Source organism: Squalius cephalus, assembly GCF_949319135.1.
Source record: "Squalius cephalus genome assembly, chromosome: 12".
In the NCBI taxonomy this organism is placed as follows: domain Eukaryota; kingdom Metazoa; phylum Chordata; class Actinopteri; order Cypriniformes; family Leuciscidae; genus Squalius; species Squalius cephalus.
The window spans coordinates 34,466,189-34,485,825 of record NC_137133.1 but is presented as its reverse complement, the minus strand read 5'-3'; the positions used below and the strand labels follow the sequence as shown (position 1 = coordinate 34,485,825).

The window sequence follows — 19,637 nt, the reverse complement described above, 5'->3', positions numbered from 1 at the left end:
GTTGTTTGCTGTCAACACTGTGCTGCGGAGGGCTTGTGACCTCTGACCCATTACACTGAGTTTGATACAGAAATGTGTACTTCGTCAGCTCATCATAGGCTTTTATATCCTGCAGGAGAGTTTTAAGCGGAGAATGAAGGAAAAGAAGAAACGGATGAAAGTGAGTGAAAATGTCTTTTTGTTGTTGTGGCAATTAAAAAAAAAATGTTGAGGTTTTGCAATAATTCCTTTTGAAATGTCAACCCAACATGCATAAACCCACACTTCCTTTGAAAGCCAGTGAGTTTAATAAATTCACAAGGTCATTTAATTCAGCTGACAGCGGCTGAATAGTTCACTCACGTTGAATGTGCATTTATATCATGCAAATAACAGGTTTTAATGGGGGCGTTTAGTAAGACTGGATAATAAAGCTAAAAAAAATTTCCCCAAAGATTTTTTTATATAACAATTTAACACTTTACAATAAGGTCTCGTTTGTAAACATTTCTTAACTAACAAGGAACAATATATTCTTGCAGCCTTTTAGTCTTTGTTAATGTTAGTTCACACTGCGTTAACTAATGTTAACAGATACAATTTTTGATTTTATACATGTATTAGTAAATGCTGAGATTAACATGTAAGATTAATAAATGCTGTAGAAGTATTGTTCATTGTTAATGTTAACAATGCAGTTACCAAATGAAAGCAATATAACAAACATTAATATAATAGCAATAAATATCTAGGTAGGTATGTCATTTGCTGGTTAAGTTGCTTAAATCATGATTTAATTTAATTTGACCAGCAAAATCATAATATATTAATACCAGCATAATAAATGGACAATCATACTTATACTTTTTTTTAGAAAATTGTTAAAACTTGCTAATTTTGTTAATTGCACTCTTCCCAGGCGCAGCAGGGTCCATCGTTTGTCCCTCGTGGTCAGTTTGCCCCTCAGGCCCTGGGCAGCAGAGACAGACCCATGGCAGTGCAGAACGCCAGACATGCCGCGTATGAAATGAGGATGCAGGGCAACCAGCGCAATCAGGTCTGCCGTCACACTGTCTCTGTGATTGTCAATATGGGCTACAGTAGCTTAACATGAGCGCAGCTGTGAACACCAGTCTTTTCATTTCATCCCTAGACATAAAAAAAACAAAAAACACTTCTATAAAGAGCAAAGATGTAAATTTTGAAAAGGCGAAGTAAGTGAAAATCAAAATACAGGATTATGTACTTAATTTGCAAATCTTTCTAGTTCATTGCCTCAAAAGAAATTATGTACACCGTTGTCCCAAGTCAGTAAGATTAAAAAAAAAACCTTTTAATCAGCAAGGATCTATTAAAGGGTAACTAAACCCCTGGTCAGAGCCTGACTCCACCCACTGGCAATATTTGAAAAATGCTAGAAAAGTGGGCAGACCCCAGAGGAGATAGACGGGACGAGCCAAGGGCGGGGCTGAGCGGGGGGGCGTGCACCTGAGACCCGCAGTGACGGATTAATTGACAGCTGCTGTCAGACTCTAAAATGGAGAGTGACTCACAGGGTCGCAAGACGACGTAAAGTACATGCATCTGATGAGTTTTATCGAGTTGATGTCAATAGCGTTGATGTCGATGATAATAGTTGATGTCATATTTTGCAGCTATGTGAAAAAAACCAGCAAAATGCGCCGCCGCGTTTGTCGACCCCAGTGGATTAATTTTAGCCTAACCATAAATTATGATTATGATCACTCACATCAAGACGCCGCTGCGGTGGTGGAGTCCATGCAGGAGGAGCAGCGTTTGGCACTGCGTCGCTTTTCAGCGCGAGCTGTGTGGAGAAGCCCATTTCCTCCTGGAAAGCTATGCAGTCCAGCAGTGCTGTTGCAACCAGCAAACCTACACCTACGTACCCTCCCGATCACTGTAGTAAATACAGATAAATCTACGCTAACTTGAAGCTATCCTAACTGATGCAATACTATAAGTGTTAGCTCTAGCTCGTACCAAGGGAGGGCGTGGTGAACTGGAACCTGCTTACTTAGCGTTGTACCGCTTACGTCACACAGTACCGCTTACGTCACACAGTACCGCAAACATCCAATAGGAAAATTCAACTGCAGTAGCCACCGTTCAACCTAAAGAGGGCAGCACTCAGATGTTTTTACACCATATATTGTAGAATTAAAACACTTTATACCCAAATGTCAAAAAAGTTACTCAAATCAATGAACAGCACTAATAAAGCCCCATTCTTACAGATCATTAACTAAAAAAAGTTGGTTTAGGGTTTAGTTACCCTTTAAAGGGTAACTAAACCCCAGGTCAGAGCCTGACTCCACCCACTGGCAATATTTGAAAAATGCTAGAAAAGTGGGCAGACCCCAGCGGAGATAGAGGGGACGAACCGTGAGCGGGAGGGCGTGCACCTGAGACCTGCTGTCAGACTCTCTAAAATGGAGAGTGACTCACAGGGTCGCAAGACGACGTAAAGTACATGCATCTGATGAGTTTTATCGAGTTAATGTCAATAGTGCGCGCTCTCTATATGTATTTTCATATTTTGCCGCTATGTGAAAAAATCCAGCAAAATGCGCCGGCGCGTTTGTCGACCCCAGAGGATTAACTTTAGCCTAACCATAAATTGTGATTAAAATATATATGATCACTCACATCAAGACACCGCTGCAGTGGTGGAGTCCATGCAGGAGGAGCAGCGTTTGGCACTGCGTCGATTTTCAACGCGAGCTGTGTGAAGAAGCCCATTTCATTCTGCGTAAAATGCAGGTTTCACTCTCACGGTCTTCCAGGCCAAGTGCATGCAACCACTGGCGCCTAATTTCCAAGTCTGCTGGAAAGCTATGCAGTCCAGCAGTGCTGTTGCAACCAGCAACACTACACCTACGTATCCTCCTGACCACTGTACTAAATACAGATAAATCTACGCTAGCTCATCCAAGGGCGTGGTAGCTCGTACCAAGGGAGGGCGTGGTGAGCTGGAACCTGCTTACTCACACAGTACCGCTTATGTAGTACCGCAAACATCCAATAGGAAAATTCAACTGCAGTAGCCACCGTTCAACCTGAAGAGGGCAGCACTCAGACGTTTTTACACCATATATTGTAGAATTAAAACACTTTATACCCAAATGTCAAAAAAGTTACTCGAATCAATGAACAGCACTAAGGCCCCATTCTTACAGATCATTAACTAAAAAAAGTTGGTTTAGGGTTTAGTTACCCTTTAAATTGATCAGAAGTGATAGTAAAGACTAGCCTGGTTAAAACCAGACCATTCTCAGTAGTAACTGAGTTATGGTCTGGCAAAGCTTCATTAATAGCTCATTTCCAAAGGGGCGTCACCAACGGACGTCACTCAAATGCCTCTGGGCGCAATTGGATAGACCTAAAACCAATCCGAGCGATCGTCATCGTGTAAAGCCATATGCTGCGTCCCAATTCGCCTAAGTTACACTGTGCCATAAAAGTATGTACTCTTTTTGTGAAGAAAATGTATTTACTTTTGATTGTGTAGCAAAAAAGTAGGCAAGCTTTGGGACATACTACTTCATCATCTTTATCGGAAGGATCTGTCGCGTGCATCCTGTCACGTAAATTGCCCTGTCAATCATCTTGTCACAGTTAAAATCCTCTATTAAATCTAATTTAATTTCCTACCGTTTCGGAGAGAAATGTAGTCGCACGTTCATCTGCCAGTGGGTTTTTCATGGAGACTGTCCTCATGTGTTTGCAATTTGAATATAATAATGCATTTAAAAGTTGATGCGCTTCACCAACGGACGTCGCTCAAATGCCTCTGGGCGCAATTGGATAGACCCAAAACCAATCAGAGCGATCGTCATCGTGTAAAGCCCGCCTCAACGTTTCTGATTGGTGCCGTGATTTGGACTGATATGAAATGGGCTTGAATGGGCCAGACTACTTGCAGAGCAAATCTAAATTTGACGGAAGTTTGTCTGGGTTTTCCCAGGCTAAGTAAAGACATTTATAATGTTACAAAAGATTGCCATTTCAAATTAATGCTATTTTATTTTATTTTTTTTTCTTCTGTTTTTGTTTTTCTATTCATCAAATAATACAGGAAAAGATTTATCTCACTGTTTCCATGCATTAAATTAAGATGCAAATCAGCATATTAGAATGATATCTTAAGGATCATGTGACACTGATGCAAAGCTGAATTTTCAGCATCATTACTTCACAGGAATAAATTACATCTTACAATATATTCACATAGAAAACAGTTATTTTAAATTGTAATAAAATATTTCACAATATTACTGCTTTTACTGTAGTTTCCGATTGGTGTAGGATTTTGGGTGTTTCGGCTATTAGATACGATATCTTAATTTTGATCACAACTTGTTGCTTAAACAACCTCCGAGCTCATTTGTGTTTTTGTGCGATGTGTACATTACTGTTAATCACATTCTCTTCATTTGCAGAACTCGTCTGATGCAGTCTATTGCTGCTTTTGTATGACTTTCATGCTTATTTTGTCACCTTGGTTGAATGAGCTGTTTCTGTATTTTTCAGGAAGCGGCTCAGTCCTTGAGAGCCATGATCAAAAATGGGAAGGCATGTATTTTTTTTTTTCTCTCACTCCTGCTCTTTGTACAACATTTTTGAAAGGGCTTTATACTTAAGCTTTTGACAAACCACCTCAGAACATGACGGTCATTGAATTAGTGTATAAACAGCATCACTGTCCTTCCTCTTAGAGTGTTGCTGAAACCAGTGACAGCGTGGATACTCGTGGTGTGAAACGTAAAGCCGAGGACAGTGACAGCGAACCAGAACCAGAAGATGTCGTCCGGTAACAACACAACTTTAGGAATTCAATTCAATTCACGTTTATTTGTGTAGCACTTTTCACAATACATACCATTTCAAAGAAGCCTTACAGGAAATGCGTGTTTCTACAGTCACCTTTGATAGCAAATTACTCTAAATTGTATTGTCCATATCTCCAGACATGTACACAGGGGTCACACGGGTCCTTGAATATTTTTTTTTCCAAATTCAAAAACTTTCAAGGCCCTGGAAAGTTTTTGAAAATTAACGTACAAAGATACAGGTCCTTGATTTTATTTTGTGCAATAAGTTTTCTCAAATTCGGACGGTAATTGTTTCTCATGGGGTCATAAGGTATTTTCATAATTTACATGGATTGGTCTGTGATTTTATTGCCTTCCGAATCAGAATGTCAGTGTTTTTCTCCCACCACCCGCGTAAAAATCCCTGGCCGAATTACCTAGCCTACTGTTTATTGACAAACAGGTCGTGTGGTGATTTAATTGCCGTCCGAATCCACATTTCTGAGTTTGCAAGAAGAGATCACTTCAAAATTCACTGTTTAAATCCTTTTTGATAACGTACGATAACTGTTGCGCTTGACTGTAATTCATATGCATTTTAAAGATGAACTTTTTTTTATTACTGAAATGCTGGAAAGTATTTACAAGACCAATATTTCATTACCTCAGCGAACAAAAAAGAGAACGAGGAATGGGCTGTTTTTGTAACAGCAATATATATGATCCAATTTTAAAATGTAGGCTATTATGCACAACATTAACCATGCAGCTTTATTTTTTACCTTAATGGTGCATTGTGTAATATTTAGGAGGATCTATTGACAGAAATGCAATATCATAAACATGTTTTCAGCGGTGTATAAAGACCTTACTTTATGAACCGTTATGTTTTTATTAGCTTAGAATGAGCCGCACACACACACACACCGCGGGTCCCCTTACATCGACATGTTTCTACAGTGGCCCTAAACGGACAAACGCGTTTCGTCACTGTTGTTCTTCGTGCAAAGAAGCTAGCTAAAGTCAGCGAATAAACCACTGACACAATGATGAACAAGTAACAATAATATTCACAATAACATAGTTTTACTGAATAATTAAGTAAACCTAATTTCTTAATTGATCTTTGTAAAGAAACCTCATTGCTTAACTGGATACTCTCTGCTGTCTCAGACAACGACATCTTTTCCTTTTACTGAAGAAAATATTCTTAATTTGAATGCAAGACATAATTCTGATAGAATATCAGATCTCTGTCATTGCCACAAAAAAAAGCACAAAAAAAGCTTTTTTGCGTAGTTTTTGACACATGAAACTGTAACAATGTAAACGATGTAACCTTGCTCTCACTTGAAATGTCTCCCCACATTAAGTCCTTGAATTTGAGGGTATTGGACCTGGAAAGTCCTTGAAAGGTCCTTGAATATGAAGTTAACCAAGGTGTGGGAACCCTGTGTACAGTTCTAAGATGATACAAATCATGCAGTTAGCTAAAATGCATTTATTTAGGCAGTCCATTATTAAAACACTTATTACAAGTTGTATTTAAGGATGGTCCACAATGTTGAGTAGCTGTCTAATAATTTTTATTTTGGTAATATTTTACTATGGACTCTTTTCACATTTCTGGGGTCCTCAAAGCAGAAGTCATCATAGTTGGATAAATTTCTATAGTGGTGAAAAGAAACATAAAATATAATATTTGCATTTCCATTTGCTCCAATAGGAAAAGAAAAAAACCCACAATAGCGTTTCTATGACTTTTCAAAAAAGGGGAAAAAATTTTGGAAGATTTATTACAGTGGTCAGAAGAGAGAAAGATGTCATGCAGCAGTATCAACTAGTTTGCTATCATTTAATGCCAATATAGTGTTAGGCCAGGTGATTTTTGCTGTCGTACAAGCTTTCAGGCGATTACAATAGAAAGCAGTTATTTTAAATTGTATTATTTCACAGTGTCACTGTTTTTACTGTAGTTTTGATCAAATAAATGCAGCCTTGGTGAGATGAGAAGAGACTACTTTAAAAAACATAATATAATATAATATTATTTTTTTATTTATTATTATTAATTCATTAGTGAAATAGTCCATCTTTCTAGCATGCATCTCGAGACTGTGTTCTGTTTTGTTGCTCTTTGTTTTTCTGTTTGTGAATACAAGAGCGTATCATATGTAAAGTCCTACTAAACCCTTCCGGTTGTGGTTTGGTGAGCCTAAAACAACCTTAATTATACCAGCCCTCCTTAAGACTGCTTTTTTGACTAGTCGTTAATGACACTATTGTCTTAGAGCTGCAGAATTTTAATGAAGTTTGCATCATTGATTCTGTTACCTACCTGTTTATTATTGTGAATCTGCTTTGAAATGATCTATTTAATAATGTTCTATAGAAATAAATGTGACTTGACTTCCACAAACTTTACACAAATCTCAGTGCGAGTCGTGCAGGGGTCTCTCGATGATGCGTGTCCGTACAGCCAGTGATTAATACAGCAAATGTTTCAGTGATTAGCTTTCCAACGCGGTCTAAATCGATTGGGTTCAATTGGTATTCATGGAGGTTTTCCGTGTCCCCGGTGGGACGCTGTAGAGGTTACACTAGACAGATGCAGCTCATCCTTGATTATGTGAGCTGCGTTTCCAGAGCATGTCAAAATATCCTGACCAGCGCTAAGGTGGAAAACAAGTTTCCCATCGCCCCTTAATGGAGCCCGTCAAAGTGGGAAATTCTCATAGGCGTGCATATGCATAAAAGTGAACCCGCTCAATTTGGCACAGGAGAGGCTGGTTTGCATTTAATGAATTCAGGCCTTTCTTTGGAGAAGACAACAAACTGAGAGGCGTGTGTATCGGTGACGGTGTTATAAATGTTTTTCACAGGTTATGGGAGGACGGCTGGAAACAGCGTTACTACAAAACCAAATTTGATGTGGATGCAACAGACGATGATTTTCGTAAGAAAGTGGTGAAGTCGTACGTGGAGGGCCTGTGCTGGGTGCTCAGGTACTACTATCAGGTAAATCACTGGTACACACACACACCTGAACCTGAAGGGTTATGGTCTTTAGAGTTGACCAGTTATTACAGCTATTTTCATTCCATTAAATGGATATTCCGCTTCATCCTCTCCATGTGCATATTGATGCCTATATAATACATTTTTGTGTAAATATGGATTAAAAGAAAACGGCAGATTCAAATTCCTAGACCAAGTAAAAGGCACAATGTTTATGCAATTGTGAGCCTTAAAGGATAGTTCACCAAAAAATGAAAATTGTCAATTACTCACCCTAAATTAAAACTGTACATCAGATAAAGCGATCATGTCTCTTCAGAAAATTTGGACTAAACCACTCAATTCATATGGAATAGTTTTACGATCTCTTTATGAACCTTTTGAAGCATCAGTGTGGTAGCTGTCAATGGAGGGATAGAAAACTCTCAGATTTCATCAAAAAGATCTTCATTTGTGTTACGAAGATGAACGAAAGTCTTATGGGTTTGGAACGACATGAGGGTTATTAATGACAGAATTTTAATTTTTGGGTGAACAAACAAGCTCACAATTGGCTGGTCCACAGCTCAGCTTCAGTTCCTGAAGCCATCATGAATGTAACACATGGAGATGCACCGGCTGGCCAGCCATAAATAGGAACTGGCCGGGTTTTGCCCAAAATAAGTTTTTGGTTTTTTTCTCTATTCCGGACTTGATTACAAACTGCATTGCTATCATTTTACAAAATGTAATTTGTGTGGAAATATTACGAAGTCTGTCACCTAGACGTTAACACAGGCCACAAATGAGACACGCCGAAGACAGATGCAAAGAAGAGAAGAGACGCAGCAAGCTCACTGTTCACAATGCCTGAAATATTAGAAGAAAAATATAAATATTGATGGGGGTATATGAATGTATCTCTGAAGGAAACTGACTGTCTTCAGAAAACTTTCGATGGCATTTTCTTTTCCTCTTGCATCCATATAAATGAATGTTTATAAGCGCAGCTGCTTTTTCTGACAGCAGTACCTAAAGAAACTCTTGTGGTTCCATAAGCGCCACCTACTGGCAGAGTGTATTTGCGTTTTCATTCAGTCCGTCTGCTGTTTTTGTTTTGTGCAGGTGTGTCTTATGTAGCATAATTTAACAACTCTAAAGTCAGACCATTGTGTTTGCTTTAATCTTGAAATTATACAAAATTGTACAATTTAAATTGGATTTAATTTAAAAACAACTGCTCATACTACGTGTGTAGCATTTTGTTTGGATCATGATTGCATTCAGTGGTTGCCTCTAATTTTAAATGGCTACAAATATTTTTTGTTTAAGGTCAGTTTGGCATGTTCTTGAGCAAATAAACAAGTACTTTTGTTTAAAGAAAAAAATAGGCAATCGGAATTGGCCAATTTGCTTAAAAAAAAAAAAACTGAATCGCCAATGAAAAATCATGATCGGTGCATCATTAATTACACCCTTATTTCCTACCTTTTTATTCTTTTCTCCTTTTCACTTATGAGTTTGCACATTCTGTTTTAAAATAGATCCAGGAAATGTTACAGAATATCCCCTGCTTTATCTGTTTGTTCATCAGATCTAGGATCAAACAGCTTTGCGCTGTGTTTGCGCTGCTCTTTGAGCCAGTTAGTGTTATGTAGTTGAGTTTTAATGCAGGGTCTTGATCTTTAGCTTTAAATTCAGTCATTAGAGCTCCTTTCTCTTCAGTAGATCTCTGGTTGATTAGAGTTCCGTGTGCAGGGATTTGTCCGCAGTAATTGGAGCTCTATATATATGCGTGGCCTGCACTCGCTCCATGTGCTCGCGGATGAGAGCCGTCCCACGGGAACCGCTGAACAGATTCGTTATGGAGTCTCGCTGCTGTGTGAGATGCGTTTGCTCCTTTCTGCCACACATTCGCTGATTTACACACTCACACTCACACTCACACTCTCACACACACTGCCAAATGGTAGATGTTCAGGGCCAGATCTCCACATGGCTTTTATTTACCCATATTAGGGTGTCTATTTTTTCATTTGAGGTGTCACGAGTATAATTTCTATTGCATGGATTTCGTGCACCTTTTTGCCACTTGACAATGTCAATTCTAATGCAGGAAATTAATAGATCGGTTGACTCTATAAAGCAGAAAGCTGCCACTGACTTCACCAGAGCGCCAAAGAGATTTCCAAATGCGTTGTCTCATAAATTTGATTTATCCAATTTATTTTTTTTGTCAAAATTGTTAGTGATTGTTTTATGATGTTATGTTTGGGCCTTTGTGATCATATATATATATATACATATATAAAATGGATCACAAAGGCCCAAACGTAACATCATAAAACAATCACTAACAATTTTGACAAATTTATTGGATTTTTTTAATTATTTTTTTTATTTCGAATATTTTAAAGCAAGACATTACTGGAGAGCTTATTTGTCGTCTTTTGTTTTGATATAAGGTAATGAACTATTATACAGTTTATACAGTTCAAAGGCCTATAAATAATTCGATAATAAAATACAGTTTGAAGCATAAATATTTTTAAAAAGTGTGTATTTAATAAAATAATTCATTTTGTATTGTAAAGCCTGAGAAGTATTAATTTCTTTAAATAAAATACTTTTTTTGAGCTTTAAGCTCACAATTGTGATTGTTGAATATTTCTCTGTTTATCTCTCTCTCTATATATATAAATATATCTGCTAAATGCGACTAAGGCACAAAGATATTAAGCAGTTAACATTATTTTCTATACAGCTGCTTTTGAAACTGTTTTGTGAAAAGCGCTATACAAATAAAATTAAATGAATAAACGATATTTACCTACATATGTTGTTTACAGAATGTAACAATGCCTCACATGGACTTCATAAACAGCTTTGAGTGATGACTCGGATGAATCATTGAGTCTTTAGAAAAGATTAATTGTAATGTACCATTTGAAAGAACTGATTTTCAGAAATGAATTGACTGTAAACCTCAGTAGAAAAAGTGGCAGAAAATCTTTTCTTTAATGCGTTTTTCTGGTTGGTTTTGGACCAGTTTTGGGGGGATTGTACATTTTAAAAGCGGATCTACTTTAAAAAAAATAACAATTGTAAATGTTTGAGTGCGCTAGCATGTTAATGACCTGAAAGGTAATAGACATGGACTAAATCCACAAATTTTGGTGTTTCTTGAGTGTGTTTGTGTCTTTCTTTAAAGCCCTTTTGGTTCTCTCTTAAACTGTCTGGCCTAAATATGCCCTCTGGAGTGTTAATTGAGCTGCAAATTTGATGGTGTATCAAGGTCTCCCATTGAAAGGGCTAATGGAAGAGGTCTTAAAAATGACTTGGGTTGAAGGTCTTTCAAAATCGAGCATTTCTGATTGAAGTAACTGAAGATGTATTTAACTTGTCTTTGTGTGGTACGACAGACTGTCTCTGAGTGTCTGGGTTTTTTTATTTGTCACAGGGTTGCGCATCCTGGAAGTGGTATTTTCCCTTTCATTATGCTCCGTTTGCCTCCGACTTCAAAGACATCAAGGGCATGTTCAGCGATTTCGAGAAAGGGACCAAACCGGTAATTTGAAACGCATTGCATGGTCACACAAACTCTGTTATGGGTGATTTTGTTTTGTCCTTGTGTTCCTGATGTGTTGACTCCTGATTTACACAATGTCATCATAATTCATCTGCAGTTCAAACCTTTGGAGCAGCTCATGAGTGTATTTCCTTCTGCCAGTGGAAACTTTCTGCCGACGACATGGAGAGCTCTGATGACTGACCCAGTGAGTGGCAGATTTACCTCTGACTTCTTAAACATGAAACTGCATTCACAGTGCATTAAACTTGCATAATGTACACTGAAAAAAATTGCTGTAGGATTTACTTAGGAAAAATATTCACTCAAATTACTATTAAATTTCACAAATAATTACAAAGAAATGTCAAGTAACTGGACTTTCATGTGAAAGATTTTGATTGTTGGGAATTTGATTTGAAATAGGCATGGATCAACAGATTTATTCAACATTCATACATTTATTTAAATTTAGTTTTATCTATCATTAAATGTATGACAAGCAAGCAATTGGAAATTCTACTTAAAATATGATTTAAAAGGTGGCCTCATTTTTTTTTATTCAATCATTTTACATGATTTAAATTTCTTTTAAAAATTATTAAACAAACACTTTTTTTTTTTTTTTTTTAATGCCTAGTCCTCCATAGTCGTGCACAGTAACACCAAAGACATTTGTAAAGACAGAGTGTAAAAACCATTAATTTCTAAATGTTCTTTCTCTTTGAAACTGTCTTTATCTGTCTTTAACAGGAGTCCTCAATCATTGATTTCTACCCTGATGACTTTGCCATTGATTTGAATGGGAAGAAATACGCCTGGCAGGGTCAGTGCTTAGCCTTGAGCTTCACAGTCTGAACAGAAACCATGAGTGCTGTGGTGTTTTCAGTCATTGTGATTTTGGTCTTCTCCTTGTGACAGGTGTTGCTTTGTTACCGTTTGTGGACGAGCGGAGGTTACGCGCAGCGTTAGCAGAGGTCTACCCTGAATTGACCCCAGAGGAGGGTAAGGCATATACCTTCATAGTCGAGCAGAAATACTTGCCGATCATGTTCTGTCCTTAACTCTTTCCCTGCCATTGATGGAATTTTCCATCATTTGAGACAATCGCTTCTCCGCCATTGACTGAAATTTTCTGCTTTCCGTGTTTTCGGTTTTAAGCTAGGGGGCGCTATTATGCATCTTCTGAAAGAGTACATTTATGCATTTTGGCAGATGCTTTTATCCAAAGTGACTTACATTTCAAGGTTCACATTTTTACATTCTTATCAGTTCTTGCTTTCCCTGAATCGAACCCATGACCTTGGCGTTGCAAGCGCCAACGCTCTACCGTTTGAGCTACAGGAAAGCTACTGAATCTCCTGATCAAAACAGGCAAAGAAGAATCAGAAACAAGTGGTGGCATATGTAAGCAGATGCATAAGTAAAATAATGCGATCATCAACATTAAACAGAATATAAATCAAAACGGCCTAATGTTACTGAGTGAAATGTCGACCGAGAACGAGCTATATGACTGAGGCTTTGATGAACTCGATCTACTCCATCTGTGTTTTGATCATCATTGGTATTAATCCCATCCAGATGTAGTCTTTGATTTGTTTAAATTGTTGCTTTTTGTTTATGAAACTTTATGAATCCCACATTCAAATGTTGATTTTAAAAATAGAATGCATGAACCTTGAATAAAATGGTTTTGTTGTTTAAAAGCAGAATGTTTGTTCAGATATTCATACAACAAAATATTCTGGGGGTCAGAAATTTTTGTGTGTGAGAAAATGATCAAAAATGCTGGTGGTGGCTGGCAACTTTTTTCCAAAAACCCTGGCAGGGAAAGAGTTACATTTTCTGCTTTAAAGTGGTTTATCTTTGGTGTTATAATCTTACTGTACCATCTGATGGTTGTTTTCAGTGAGAAGGAACAGTCTGGGAAGTGATGTCTTGTTTGTTGGGAAGTCCCACCCCCTGTGTGATTTCATCCAGGAACTCTACCGTGCAGAATCTCATGAGGTACTGGTCTTCCTCTATATAACCCAAACTTATCGTCCAGCTGAAAAGTGAAAGTTTTTGATCAATTAATCATGATAATTATAAACTGCCAATAATTATAATAACAAGATTGAGATCAAATGAAAAATTCTGTTTCTGCAGTGTTCTCATTTAAATTCTCTCAGTCTGTAAATGTCCAATGCTCTCTCTTCAAGGCCACTGAGATCCCTGCAGAATTTTGCCATGGAATCCAAGGTATATTAAATCTAGATGAAGACCCTATTCTACCAGATAAGTAAGGAGACAACACATTTATCTTTTGTTTCTTGATGACTTTGTGTTTTGCCTAGGGGTGGTGGGGGGGGGGAGAAATCAATTCACATGTGAATCACATATAAACATATCACATGTAAACATTTGGGAGCAAATCAGGTGTGTAACATTATATTAGATTATCCTGTTGCCATCTGTTTCATTAATTCATTAATTAGATTTTTGTAGTATTTCTTAAGACATTTTAAATAAAACTAGGATGCTATACCTGAAAAACTTAGTTGATTTAATTTGTATATATATTTTTTATCTATAGTAATTGTCCTGATGTTTTATTTTCATTGTATTAACCAGTTTAATATTTGCAAAAGTTTTTTATAATTAGTATTTTATTGAGGTTTTTGAACACCACTGTTACATTTCAGTCAACATTACTATTGACGCCTTAACATATATCCCATAGTGATGATACATTTTTGAATAAAAAAATAAATAAAAGGATTAAGCCAAAAGAGGTAATAGAAAGCAGATAGAAAAAAAATACAATAATAAATGTAAAAAAAAAACTAAAAAAACACATGGATCAAATGTACAGTTTTACAATAAGCACCACGCGCTCATCTGGTAGCAATATATTGCACGTATTTTCCCCATTTCGCCTATATTTGCAAAAGTACATTTTTCTATCAAGGAATTTTATTTATGTACTAAGTTGATATTCTGTCTGTCTCAGGGCTGCCTCCCTTTATTACAGAAGACTGCCAGTCGTGTGTGTAATGATTGCAGTCAGCTTAAAAAACAAAACCAATTTCAAGGTTTATAATTAATTCAGTGAGTTTTTTTTTTTTTTTTCTTAGACCTATTAAACTGTCTACTGCAGTCAAATAAGAAAAGTAACACAAAACACTAAACTACAATCAAATCCATGCATGTATCGAATTAAAATTATTAAAAATCGAGAATCTATTTTTTTATTTTTTTATTGTGACCTCAAGAATCAATTTGAATCGAATCGTGAGAGACCAAAAGATTTCCACCCATAGTTTTGTCATTACCTGGACAATGTCTGTTGAGGCACTTGAAGACTAAAGCTTTACAAATCCTGTGAAACAACATCCTTTTTGTTTTCCTCAGACCAGTGGAGTCACCCATCCCAACACTGAGAGACATCCGCAGCAGCTGTGCTATCGGGTAAGAGTTTTGTTTTATGCATCAACCAATTATCTGCCAATGCGCATCAAAAAACGTCTGATTCACAGATCTGATCAATATTGATTTATTGCTAGACGTTTGCATCTTTCAACCCTTCCCTTTCAGTTGCTATTTTCATTTGGTTTATTAGTTTGTGTATCAGTCTGGTTCTTTTAAGCCCTATCAGCTTCTCAAGGGCTCATATTTGTGTCCTTCCAGAGACGCATGACCATCTCAAATAAGCATGGTTGTACATTTGTAGTGTAACCTGCTGATATTTACTGGTTCCTCTAGAGGTCAGACGCTGCATGAAACCCAGAGATGCTCAACACAAACTTGAGACTTGACTGATGCAGTTTATCTGAATGGCTCTGCAATGAGATGTTTCCACTTAAAGTTTGTACTTAAATAGTGATTGTTTCTGGTTGGCAGAATCAAATTTCAGGATCCGCAGTATGATGATGGCTTTGTGTTCAAGGCTGTTATCCTGCCAGGGGCAAAGTAAGTGCTGCACTATTCAATGAAAATGCATAAATATCAAGACCTATTGAATAATCGCATAAAAGCGAGTTTGAATATATCGAATGGGCTTTTCAATAATGCAATGAGGTTTGAATATTTATGCATTACAATTTCTCACTCCAGGATTCCTAGCAAGGTTCTGAAACCTGGTGACTTTGAACAGAGTAACCGTGGCCGATCATGGAGACCTCAACTGGGATTCAACCCAAACCGCCAACAAGCCCATCTGGACCAATCCGGTTTCAGAAAGCTCAAGTAAAGAAAATCCCATAGAATCCATCAGTTTATTTGGTTTAATTCTTGCATTTAATGTTTTTAAGTGGTATTGTGTAAAAAGAAACCAAATTAGTGCAATAGTTTGTATAAAACGGGCTAATTAAACATCTGGTGAATTCAGGCTTCAATGAGGAGAGATGAATTATGCATGGTGTTTAGGGGAGATGTATGCAGATGAAAGCCCACCAAAGACTTAATTTCTTAATGAAAGCAGTTTGATTGGATGGCGCAGACAGGTGTTCTTGGACTTCAAATAGTTCTGTGAAGGGTTTTTTTTTTACACTTTAAACCCTCTAATTTTCAATGTTTCTTTGTCAGAATATTTGACATTTAAGGGATATTTAAATATTTTAGATCAGGAGTTATCAATCTTTTCCCACCAAAATCAGTATTAATTATGCATGTATATACTATTTATATTTAAGATTTGGTAATTTTGTCCATGCTTTTGTCATTTATGTTAGTTGTTTGTTTTTTTTAATCAAATAATTTATTTCAGTTTTAGTACTCATTAGCCAAGGCAGCATTTCTAATTTTAGTTTTTCATATAGAAAATTATTACATTTATTTCAACATTATTTCACTTAAAGGAATAGTTCACCCAAAAATGAAAATTATCCCATAATTTACTTCCCCCCTCAAGCCATCCTAGGTGTATGCTTTTATCCAAAGCGACTTACCGGTACATTTCAAGATTCACATTTTTACATTCTTATAAGTTCTTGCTTTCCCTGAATTCCCTGTCTTCTTTCAGCCAAACACTAGTTATATTCAATTATACCCCTGCTCTTCCAAGCTTTATAATGGCATTTAATAGTGCCCAAGTTTTTGAAGCTCCAAAAAGCACATCAATTCATCATAAAAATAATCCATATGGCTCCAGTGGGTTAAGAAAGGCCTTCTGAAGCAAAGCGATGTGTCCACTCTCCAGTTTTCTTTCTTTTGGGGCTTTTCTGATGACAAGACATCCAGTGCAAATCACAGTAGCCATTGTTCGTTGCATAGTTTCGCCTTCTTGATGACATCACACACTTTGTTAAAGATGGCAACCGGTCATTTGTCGGGAAGCAACGTGTAGTCTGACGTGTCTTGTTGACAACACAAGAATTTAGGAGTCAAAATTGCGTAATCTGACACAGTGACTATCGTAACAGACAAAAATATCATGTAGTCTGAACCCAGCATTACTTTTATGAAAAATGGTTGTTTTTTTTTGGAGCTTCAAAAACCCAGGCTCTATTCAATGCCATTACAAACACCTAGGAAGACCTGAGGGATAATTTCAATTTTTGTGTGAACTATTCCTTTAACGATAAAATATTTAATACTTGTATAATAACCCAAAGCTTGCAGTGTAACCTCCAGGGGTTAAAAACCCTGATCATCAACATATAAAAACTCTCTCTCTTTCTCCCTCTCTTTCAGTCACCATGTGGGCATGAATCAAGGGGCGGGTCATTTTGGCCGTGGCCAGTCTTTCGAGGGTCAGCATAGTGGCGGTCAGTACAGCAATGCCCCGCCACCCAGAAACTACAACCAAGGAAACTACCGTCCACCCCGAGGCAATTACCCTCAAAACCAGTGTGAGTTTAAACTATCCTAGAGTAAAATCAACTTAAGATAATTGAAAAACGATCACATGAACACTTTTTTCTTTCCAAAAACTGATGTCTATAATTATTAGGGTTGGGTGCCGAACTCGGTACTGTATTTGGGTACCAATTCACATTAAATCAATCGGTGCCTGAGAACGCATCTGGGCGCGAGACTATTTAAATACAAATCCTGCATGTTCTGCGTGTCTCTGTGTGAATGAGTGGTGCAGACGTGCGGTTTCATTTACCACACACACACACGTGATGCTCGCAGTGTATTTCAGCCTCTGCAGTCTCAATATATGAGAACATGAATGATTTTCTAGAGCCGCTCTGAAGTTTATCAGCATTTTAGAGTTTCATTTAAGAAAAACTATCGTTATATCATTAACACACGGAAACTCAAAGGTCTTCACCACAACCCGTCAAAATAAAAGTTTGCTTTAACTTGATAATATATAACTGTTGTACAGTAGATTTTAGATATCTCAATTTAATACTAATGATTATCAAATTTATTTAAACACTTTTTCTTCTATGTTGTAATTTTAACAGTAAAAAGCTCAGTTGTGCCGCATGTTTGACACAAATAGTTTAATTTAATATAAAAGATCAATTAAATGTTTTATGTCTTCATTTGATTACTAAAAAATACAGCACAGAATTTGTGGAATAACAAAACCTTTAATAGAAATTTACTAAAATGGTTGTTTTTATTAATATTCAAGCATCACAGACAATGGCAGATAGCGACCAAGGCAGCTCTAGCATAATGTCAATAACACTTCTACAAATGACTTTACAGTTATTGAGGTAAACATGCCTAAAGTACCGAAAAAAGGTACCGGCACCGAATTTCAGGTACCGGTTTAAATGTGAACGTACCCAACCCTAATAATTAGCCTAAAAAATATTGGTTTACCAAATATTTGCTGGTGGTCCGCTAATCTTTTTTGGATCATCATGGCAGCATGAGCCTTCAGTTCCCTCTTTTTGCACACGTTTTTGTTTTCCATACACAATCAAGATCATTTATTAGTTTAACTTGATATGAAACGCAATTCCTTATCAGGGCTCTACATTAACGCTTGTCCGGAACAAGTGGATTTTCAGAAGGGGCAAGTGAAAGAGAATTTTATTTGCCCGACCGGACAAGTAGCCTGATTAAAACTAAAAAATTCTGATTGAATTTGTTGACCAAATTTAAGAATTTGAAATGAAAGATGAAGCATGCATTTAATATGATTAGGGGAGAAAATGGCATTTATAAAGTAAAAAAAATTAAAAAAAAATGCACCCAGGGTAAATATCACAAATATGCTGATAGAACACTGAGAATATTTCTTCAGAATAAATTATATTTACAAAAAAAAAAAAAAATCTGTACAAGCAATATTTTTACTCAGACAAGTGAATGACAAATTTAATTGTTTGAAGGACAAGCACATGACAAGGCTTAATGTCGAGCCTTGCTCATACTATTAGGCTTTTTCACACAGTCCACTTGTATTCCAGTGGTCCAGAGACAGGCCTTTGTGTCTGGGCAGCGTTTAATACAGTCGTTTGGTGACACCAAGGGACAGGAGTCGCTCTTGATGTGTACAGTGATCTGTGTTCGTGAGCAGCTCCTGCGCTGCTCTCCTCCGCCGTCACTTTGATGTGCCAATTTGCAAGCTGATGAATAATGGCATCTGTGGGCGAATGGAAGCCGCCCTGCTGCCACTTGATGCAAATAGATGTTTGGGGGGTTTTGCTGATCACTGCTGCTCTTCAGTGGCCTGTGCACTCCGGCCCTGATGCAAAACCCTCCAGTTAAACATGCAACACAGTAACCGTCCTCAACGCCATTCACGTTTCTATGAATAAAGCCGGGTTCACTGTACGATTTTGGCCGGGATTTGACACAAATGTTGAGAATCTTAAGATTCATTTCAGGGCTAGGCATTAACGCTTTATTTTTTTGAAGGGGAAAGTGAAAGATAATTTGACTTGCCAGACCGGTCAAGTAGCCTGATTAAAACGTCAATAACAACAAAAATCACCAAAACGCAAGAATGAATCGGATTTTGTTACATTTAGTGTAAGTGGCGATCGATAGCGTATAATGTACTGGTAAAAAGGTTGTGCTTTAATTTAAAGGCTCGCGCAGCCTCTCGAGGAGAAATCGAAACAAATTAGCACAACAAAGAAACTTGGTTTACAGTTTAGGCAACATCACATGACCAAGAGTGCTGTCTTCCTAAATACCATAATGATTGAAAATGACACTGACAAAATGTTAACTACTTGTTTAAAAATGTAAATGATTTCATACCTCAGTTGAATAGACTCAATATTGAATTTTTGTTCTATTTCAGCAGTGAAAATATTTCCAAACAAAGATCACAGCAGAACCATAACGCATCTCACAGCAAC

At 37.2% G+C, this 19,637-nt stretch overlaps 1 protein-coding gene across 1 annotated transcript in view; it reads left to right on the top strand.

Annotated features, from left to right (window-relative positions):
- Positions 1–19,637, top strand: part of xrn2 (5'-3' exoribonuclease 2) — a 36,971-nt gene that overhangs the window by 8,793 nt on the left and 8,541 nt on the right. Inside the window, exons 14-28 of the mRNA XM_079887999.1 lie at positions 116–160; positions 899–1,036; positions 4,531–4,572; positions 4,716–4,810; positions 7,694–7,829; positions 11,269–11,376; positions 11,495–11,584; positions 12,130–12,202; positions 12,298–12,381; positions 13,289–13,386; positions 13,581–13,660; positions 14,773–14,829; positions 15,262–15,330; positions 15,475–15,606; positions 17,053–17,210. Of these exons, the coding sequence (XP_079744125.1) occupies positions 116–160; positions 899–1,036; positions 4,531–4,572; positions 4,716–4,810; positions 7,694–7,829; positions 11,269–11,376; positions 11,495–11,584; positions 12,130–12,202; positions 12,298–12,381; positions 13,289–13,386; positions 13,581–13,660; positions 14,773–14,829; positions 15,262–15,330; positions 15,475–15,606; positions 17,053–17,210 (1,405 nt within the window). The remainder of the gene's footprint in view (positions 1–115; positions 161–898; positions 1,037–4,530; positions 4,573–4,715; positions 4,811–7,693; positions 7,830–11,268; positions 11,377–11,494; positions 11,585–12,129; positions 12,203–12,297; positions 12,382–13,288; positions 13,387–13,580; positions 13,661–14,772; positions 14,830–15,261; positions 15,331–15,474; positions 15,607–17,052; positions 17,211–19,637) is intronic.